Source organism: Eublepharis macularius, chromosome 3, assembly GCF_028583425.1.
Source record: "Eublepharis macularius isolate TG4126 chromosome 3, MPM_Emac_v1.0, whole genome shotgun sequence".
Taxonomy (NCBI): Eukaryota; Metazoa; Chordata; class Lepidosauria; order Squamata; family Eublepharidae; genus Eublepharis; species Eublepharis macularius.
The window spans coordinates 159542769-159551945 of NC_072792.1; the positions used below are offsets into that span (position 1 = coordinate 159542769).

General features: G+C 40.6%; 1 protein-coding gene across 1 annotated transcript; it reads right to left on the reverse strand.

The window, feature by feature from the left end:
- Window positions 1-8420: 8420 nt before the first annotated feature.
- C3H11orf87 (chromosome 3 C11orf87 homolog) lies at window positions 8421-8882 on the reverse strand. Its single transcript, XM_054973217.1, has one exon. The coding sequence runs from the start codon at window positions 8880-8882 to the stop codon at window positions 8421-8423; it is 462 nt and encodes a 153-aa protein (XP_054829192.1).
- Window positions 8883-9177: the final 295 nt, after the last annotated feature.

Genomic DNA, 9177 nt, shown 5'->3' on the forward strand with positions numbered 1-9177 from the left:
TCCCATTAAGCCCCCATTTAAAGAACAGGACATTTTTCTCCAGGCCTGGCAACAACCCTAGCAAAAAAATATGCTTTTCATCTTCCATTGGGCTGACAAAGTAATGCCTTTTAAAATGATTTCCCGACATTTTTAACTGTAGTGGTACAACTGATTGAGTATTTAAAATTATTCTTAATTTTCTTTTTAATGCTGGTTTACAGTTTTAAATTTTAAATATTTTGTCATTGTTATTGCATCAATATTTGTATTTTGCATCATATTTGTCTTTTGCAATTGTTATTGCATCAATTATTTGTCCTGAGCTGTGTCGAGGGCCTTGGTGGACAGCAAGATACTAATGGGGAAAAAAAGAATTATTTCAATTTGCGTATTACCAGGACTTTTTTTCTGGGAAAAGAGGTGGTGGAACTCAGGGGGTTGCCCTTGGAGAAAATGGTCACATGGCTGGTGGCCCCTCCCCCTGATCTCCAGACAGAGGGGAGTTTAGATTGCCCTCTGTGCCACTCAGTGGAACGGAGGGCACTCTAAACTCCCCTCTGTCTGGAGATCAAGGGGTGGGGCCACCAGCCATGTGACCATTTTCAAGAGGTTCCGGAACTCCGTTCCATCACGTTCCATCTGAAAAAAAGCCCTGCGTATTACCATACATACCTTAGGGGAGAACAGGAATGATTTGCCATCCATAATTTCTTGTCACAATATCCTCTAGTTTACAGACCAGAAATCTCTAAATATTCTACTAGTATACACTGCCATGCACAGAGTTTGTGGGTTTATTTTTGGTTTCCCTTCTATAACCAAGGATCATCTTGATTCCTTAATAATGCATGGATGGATGGAATTCTTGTTTGCAGGACTGTAGTTGTGTTCCTTCAGATCCTCATTAAAATGTTAGCTTTTAAAAAACAGAACTGAATGTGTTTCTGAGTCCAGTGAGGTGGGGGCTGACAAATGCACAATTCCCTCCTACTTGGTTCACAGGGTCTGTATTAACCATAACAGAGCCTGCTTTCTGTATGCAGTTCTGTTAAGAAACACAAGCCTCGATACGGAGTATTCTTAAAAGGGAAGGGATGAGGTCAGACTTCTTTCTTTCTCAATTGGCAGAAGTCACTGTCCCATTTTGATGCTGACCATGATTTGTGGAAAGCAATCTACTGAATACTGTCCAAGCAAAACCTCTTTTGATACTAAAGGGGAAACTCCCCTTTAAAACCGAAGGAGACCTAGATAGTAATGGTAAGGATATAAGAAGAGCCCTAATGGAGCTGCCTACTCAAATGTTTCCAACATTTGCTTGCCTGAGACCTATAAGCAAGCTATGAAGACAATGTTACCAGTATACAGTAGTTAGAAATATATTGCCTTTGAAAGCAGAAGTTTCATTTAGCTGTCATAGCTGATAGACCTATCTTCCATGAGTTTGTATTTTTAAAAAGCTTTCTAAGCTAGTTGCCCTTGTTACATCTCCTGGAAGACCGCTCATGTATTGTGGTCACTGTTTTACTTTGGGTAAACTATATTAACATCCTTCTCTTGCAAACTGGGTCAAATGGTTGTCTTCTAGCCCCAGAGATTAATTCTGGAAAGGTGGCTGAATTTATTTCTTGTAATAAAAAAGGTAAAATATCCAAAATATCCTTCAGCACCATAAATACTAGCAAACACATTAAGGCAGGGGACCTCAACATTTTTAAGCCTGTGCACTTTTGACATTTTGAGAGGGGTGGTGCCACCCCAAAATGGCTGCCACAGAAAGCAGAGCCAAACCCCAAATGACTTCCACAGGAGGTACAGCCAAACAGAATACCTCCCTCTTTACTGCATTGAACAAATTAGGCTATAGCCCATGAAACCTAATATCACAATAAGTGTGTTAATCTTTAAAGCATTTCACTTCTGAAAACGGCACTCCACTAAGCATCAAGGGTTATATAATCATCATTCTACATTCTTCTTTCAAAAACCTTGTGAGTTAGATCATCATTATCCACATTTTACAATGAAACCAAGAATGAAAGACAGAAAATTTCCCAGAGCTGTGATGGCTGTCTTAGGAATGCATCTGAAGGTGCCTAAGGATTCAGCAAAATGGAAGCTACATAATAGCCACTTAGACCTGGACTACATGTAGAACACAACCAGGAGAGAAAGCCCTGAAGTGGTAAAATCAATGTACCACTTCAGACTTCAGGTGGAAGATCACACTGATTTTTAATGTTTTTAAAAAAACCAAAACACTTCAAATAAAATCTTAACACAGCTGGAAGAAAGATTCCAGTCTAGTCTGCTTCACTCATTTCTTAAGCAATTAAAAGTGTTATTTTCCCCCTCAGTCTGGAGTGGTAGAGTCCATTCTACTTCCTCAGGACTCTACCACCTCATTCTGCTGAATGTGTAGATTAGGCCTTTGAAGCTTACCATACAGCCCCTGTAACCACAAGAGGAATAGGCCTTCTGGTATCTCCAACCACATAGTTAAACCCATCCCAGCTCAGCCATTTGGGAAATTCAGGAATGCAGAAAACTGAAAAATTGAGTATGTGGTTGATATGTATAGTTGTCACATAGGGCCAAGCTACAAGTGACGAATGACACTTGAACGACAAGTGTATTTCTCCCTGTTCACTTGCACTCCACTCAATCCACTTGCCGTTCAAGTGTCATTCGTCACTTGTAGCTTGGCCCATAGTTGGCTTTTAAGCTCTAGTTAGGAGCTACAGAAATGATCTCTGAAAGTATAGTCTTTTAAGCTGAATACACCATAAGTTAAAGGACAACACAATCAACACAGGAAAGGCTATGTAAATACAATAATCTCTCTGATACTTCAGGAAGAACTTTCCCCACCTACATCTACCATGATCCAGCATGGGTAGCTTAGTAACTTTACAATAAGCCTGCACCACTTGTGATCCATTAAGGCTTGAATATAGTCTATAAACTATGGATTCCAGTCTGTCATGAGCTCCTGGGACTAGCTGGTGTGCTGCATTTGCAGGCTCGAAAATTCTCCTACATTGTTTTTATAAACATAACGGAGGAGTAAAAGGAAAGCTTCACTGAGGGAAGAAATGCCTGGTCCTGGACATGTCATTTTCTTACTTGCAGTGCCACACCTCTTTCCCCATTCAATTCAATGGCATTCTGGTCTAGCCAATATCACTTCGTGGGAGGCCTTGTAGCCTGCCCCCCCCCCCCGCCCAGGAAGAGGCTACATGGATGCCTATTTGGATACATACCAAATTCCCAATCCTTTCGCATGCAAGCGTGTTTTTTTTATAGCTTTAAAAGCATTTTTAAAAATCATCCTAGTCATTGGAGAGGAAATGTGTTACTCATCATGGGCTCATTCCAAAAAATATCACACACCAAAATATGGTTATGCTTCTGGGGGTTTGTTTTTAAAATCCTCAAGCACAACAAACACACACACAAAACAATTTGACCACAGAGCACAGTGAGCAAGGAGCCATCCCATCTTCATCACAAGCAACGATGACACTGTGCTGCCATCTCTCTTAAAAGCGGCACGCAGCCTCAGACTCCCTAAACAGTTAATACAGGCTATTCTGATTCAGAGAAAGAAAAGAGAGCGAGTGAGCAAGCGAGCTGAAGAATCATCAGCCTTATTAATACTGAATGCTAAGTGGAGAAGTTTCGTTGTAGCTGCAGGGTTTTGAAGCAATTACTTTGACAGAACCTTTGTGCCTTAAGTCCCTTCGGAAAAAAAACATTCCAGATACTCTTTTCCACGCTTGTGCATTATTCTGAAAAGAAAACCTACACACCCTACTCCCGTCATCTCACTTTCCCAAAATTGGATGAATTAAACATTTCGAAGCCTTGTTCTTGAAAACTATTTTTGTAACCTGGAAGCCTTCATTAACTTTTACAGTAGTCATTTGATAGAGTACTTTGTGTTTTGCCTAGCACTTGCGTATTTTAAAAATTCTGGGTCGGTACTGGTGTATTTTAAATTAGCTCATAAAGTAAGAGGCCATCTCTCAGCAAAATAAAACCATGTGTAAAAATTTAGGCTGTTTTCACACACTTGGGGATAATGCATTCTCAAAGCATTACGGCAATTGTTTGCAACTGGATTTTCCTGTTTCACACAGGATAATCCAGTCGCAAACGATTGCACTGAGACTGCTTTATCCCAGTGTGCATGAAAGCAGGTCATAAACTGTTTTTTTTTTAATGTACGCACGCAAACATATTAAAAAACTAATTAACAACAAGAAGGTTGGGGGTTTTGCTAAGCTATAAATACTATTGTTATAATTTTCATTTTAAAATGCAGAGCTGTTTCTATGCTCTGATGTATCAGTTTTTGTCCCTCACAAATGGCACAAATTTATTAATTGCAATAAGGTCTAACAGACAGTACACTTCTGGGGAATTATTGAGTGCATAAAATGGGAAGGAGAGTGATTGATTTCATGTTCTAGAAGGGCAGAATTGCCAGCCTGAAATGCACTGGAGTAATCTGCATATTGCTGTTTATTGGTACTTGGATATTATGGAATATAATCATTCATAAGATACAAATTCATGAGGAACATAACGAGCACAAGCCCACCCAAAAAATTAGCCGCTTTCAAGTTCTATTGCTTTTAGCAAGAGGAAGGTAAGCATAAACCTCAAATGGACAGTGCTTCACTTGTGGCTAGGAAGATTAGACACAATCCAGCCCCGTCTATACTTTCAGGCATCTCATAAGCTTGTACAAGGTACATATGCTTGTCCCCAATCCAGTTATGACCCAGGGCCAGTTCATGCTGATGTGCTAAAGCAGTGCTAGAGAAGACACTCATCACCGAATGCTCCTCCATGCAAACTCCCACCAGTCCCATAATCATAGAAAGCTAGCATGTCAGGGATTAGGTTAGGCTGGAAATTTTTGTCCCAACATCTAGGTTGATGGCAGAGACCTGCTCTAGCATAGTGGTTAAGAGGTTGGGATGTGAGTCAGCAATCTGCCGGTTTGACTTCCATGACTGCCATGAGATCAGCAAGTGGCCTTGGATAAGCCACTCTCAGCCCCAGCTTGGGTTAATAATAATACTCTGGATCTAATAATACTATGTTCATCACTCTGAATTGGGTGCTAATCTGTCTAGAAGAGTGATATATAAAAACACTGCTGTTGTTTTTGTTTCTATATACAGAGATTCTTGTTTGTGTAGTGAGAAACATTTAATCATGAAAGTTTTCACTTTCAACCTGAAGTCCTACAGTCTAGTCATGTGTTTACTACTACATCTGTTATCTACAAGGGATATGCCTAAATCTCATTGAAGGCAACTGAGTCATGCATGACTACACAGTTACACTAATTTCAATGGGACTATGGCCTAACTCTCACTGAAGCTGTTTCTGAGATATACCACTTCTGCAGGAAGTATCCTACACAGAATCTGTAGGAGTATCCTACACAAAATCAAAATGAAATACCAGCTTTTTGAGGAGAGGCAGCAAAGCAATACTCTGTGAGACTGATCTGAAAGTTTTATACAGCTACGTTGCTTTAACATAAATGCCAAGGTATATTTGGCATGATACACCATTCTGAGTGTCTGAAGTAGCTTCTTCTGGCTAGATGATACAGTATTTGCCCAAGAGGCTGGAATCATAGATTCTAGCTCAGCAGCAATTTCCCATCTAATTAAGCAAGAGTGGGATAAAAAAAAGTACAGAAAAATACTAAATAAGTCCACTAAACACAGATCTTTGCAAGCTGGTACCTCAATCACAGTGCAGTACAATATATTGAAATTCGTACTGCCCATCAGCCATGTCCATCTTCCCTTCTCCTCTCCACAGATCTTCTAAAGCAGTGTTTCCCAACCTTTTATCCACGGAGGAACCCCTAAATTCATTTTTAAATCCCAAGGAATCCCTACCTATGAAAATATTTACAGGCCAGAAAACGTTGATGGCAGGGAGTACAATTCAATGCCTGCTAAATGATTGTCAAGAAAATGTGTTTAATTTAGAATTTATTTATTCCATGATATTTAAGGGGATATTGGGAATTTTTTGCAGTATTTCAAATTATTTATTAATTTATTTCATGATTTCTTGTGGAACTCTTGACAATACCCTTCGGAACCCTGTGGTTCCATAGAATCCAGGTTGGGAAACACTGTTGTAAAGTCTATAACTGAGTCATCTAAGTGAGCAGAGCATACTTTGAAAAGATTATGCTTTCCACTATCACTAGGGGAAAGTGGGAAGAATGTGAAAAGAACATAAATTAAAGATAGGTAGAAAATGACATCCAGTTGGGTCTTTACTTTTTAATGTGTGCCTGGGAGATGTCTTCTTCCATTTGTTTCTCACTGCTGTATATGCTATTAATTAAAATGCACCTAAGAGCGTCTATCTCTCCTGATGTTGAACTATTTGGTTTTAGCTTTAAAGCAGCCGATTCTCTTAAGGCACTGTTTGTACGAGGGGCAGGGGGCACACACGCATATTAGTTGAGCACAACAAACTGCATTTCCTGAAAATAGCAACTTTTTTGCTTGAAATAAATAAGAGATATATTTTTAAAAGCCACCTTGGGCCACGATACAGCTCCCTTTAAGTATATTTAAGTTCTATGGGAGACCTAAGTACATACTTAATCACATCCCATAGAAATAAAGGGAACATTTAAGTGTTTAACTTTGGGTGGAAAGTCCCCTGTCATTCAAAATTAATGATGTAGTCTCTGCTGTCCCTCACTCACTCTTCCCCCTGGTCAAATAATTTTTGAAATTATTCCTTGGGCTCTTTTTACCTGTGTTTTTAACAGATGATATTTTTAGCAGCTCCTGACCTGAACGGTCCAAGCTAGCCTGATCTCATCAGCTCTCAGAAGCTAAGTAGGGTTGGCCCTGGTTAGTATTGGATGGGAGACCACCAAGAAAGCCCAGGGTAGAAGCAGGCAATGGCAAACCATCTCTGAAAGCCTCTTGCCTTGAAAACCCTATGATATAACCGTAAGATGGCTGCAACTTGACAGCACTTCACAAACGTACTCATTTTTAGCAGATGCCCTTGTTGGTCTGGATTCACAAAAGAAGGACAGGAGGGAAGGAATAGGTAGTATGCTGTCACTACGTAGACAGCAGAGAACTGCTCCATGCTGGACTGGTGAATTTGTTTTCAATGGAGCTCATTGTAAAATAGGCTGGAACAGACTACATTGGAGAGGAATGTGCATAAGATATAGCATGAAATGGGTTTCCGTCAATAACAATGTGATGACATTTTTCTTTTGTAATCTGATGATAAGTTACTGCAAATCGCATAGGTCTTGATCACGACAAAAGGTATCTTATTCCAGTTTTAATGTAAGAAAAAGGCTTGTTACACTTGAAAATGCCGAGAGAGAGAGAGAGAGAGAGAGAGAGAGAGAGAGAGAGAGAGAGAGAGAGAGAGAGAGAGAGAGAGAGAGAGAACACGAACCCAAAACATTCCTGTGGAGCAACAACTCCACCCCCTCCCATAAATATAGATATAGAAGCATAGCTAGATTGTTCAGTGTTCGCAGCTTTGCAGGGCACAGGGTAGGTAACACTGCAGAGAAAGGAGAGAAATTAAAAGAGAGGGAACAGCGTTGGGCAGCAGGGAGATCATTCTTTACTTGCTTAAGCTTAACTAGGGCCAAATGTTTCCAAAAAGGAAACAAAAATCAGTCTCTTAAACAGGAGAGAATGACGGAGTTATGGAAGAAAATGAAGAGGTGGGGGGCACAGTTTCTAACCCAAGAAACCTTACAAGAAAGGTCATCTTGCTCTTGATTCATAGCAAATGGGGCAAAAAGACAGGCCCCTGCCCAGCGCCACTGAACTCCAAAAGCATGTTCAGAATCCGTCTTTCCCATTCTGTTATCACACCCACCCACCTCCACTCAGCTTTTCCTCCCCTTTTCATTCTTGGCATTGATCTTTTTTTCAAAAAATGGTCCTTTGAATACCATTCGAATTAATTATAATCCCCAACATAGAAGGGTAGGGAAACAGATATGCTGTTTCTATACATATTCAGGATCTTTTATATATGTACATCACAACTGTACTGCCCCCATCATTTCTTTTAGTACAGATGACTTTATATTTGGTAGCAACTGTGCAGCTTTTTTTCCTCATCTTCTTTTAAAAGGAAAGAAAAATATATATATGAAAAGATGCATCCTTCCCTTTGCAAAAGTCAAGAAGGAATGCAATAGAATTTGTCATGCGCTTGAATTCTGGTTGATCTGGCTGGCTTGTTCTTTCATTATTAATCATAGTAATAATAATAATAATAATAATTTTCTTCATCTTCTTCGGGATTATAATAATCACTCAAATATGTACAAGCACCAAACATCGTCTTTTGGTGAGATCTCCACACACACAAAAATAATAAAATCAAGAAAATCAAGACAATACCACTGTTTGCAAGAGCCCTGGGGCATCTGTGTCCAAATATGATTTTGCAGGATCCGGGTTCTGAGCTTTCAGGGCAGAAGTACACTGGATATTAGAATCCTGTTCGGTTCCTCCCTGGCTGGATGATTCTCTTCCTTGGGGTATTTCACTTGGATCCCCTGACTCGGAGCTGGTGCCGCTGCAGTGGTCCCTTTCATATTCCTCCTGAGCTTTTTGCATTTTCCGCTTCTTCATCTTCCTCTTGTGGATGTGGAAAGTGATGAGAGAGAGAAGAATGAGGCAAAAGATGAGGGTGACCAGAACAATTAGAACAAAAGTGGAGGAGAAAGACTGAAAGAGCTGCCCCACTTGCGTGATGCAAGCGCTGCTGGCGTTTGAAGAGCCAGATGTCCTATTCAAGAGGCAAGGTGGCAGAGAGAGCCCCAACTCCTTGGAAAGCTTGGCACTCATTGAGGAGGCTTTTTATAAAAATGAGGATTGCCCTCCTTTCGCTGCAGAATGCTTGGAACTGGGCCGGTGGCAATTTTGTGCTCCCTGGGGGGGCGGGGGTGCCTCACCTTCACGCAATCCTTCACGCTCCCTCCCTCCCTCGTTTCCTAAGAGGAAATGAAGATCCAGCCTGCAAAAAGGAGGAACGAGTGTACCACAGCTTCAATGGTTTCAAAGAATACAACACACAGCCCCATGCAACCGTCTCAGCTTCTTCATCCCCACCATCTGTCTTTCCACCAACACCGCCGCCCAT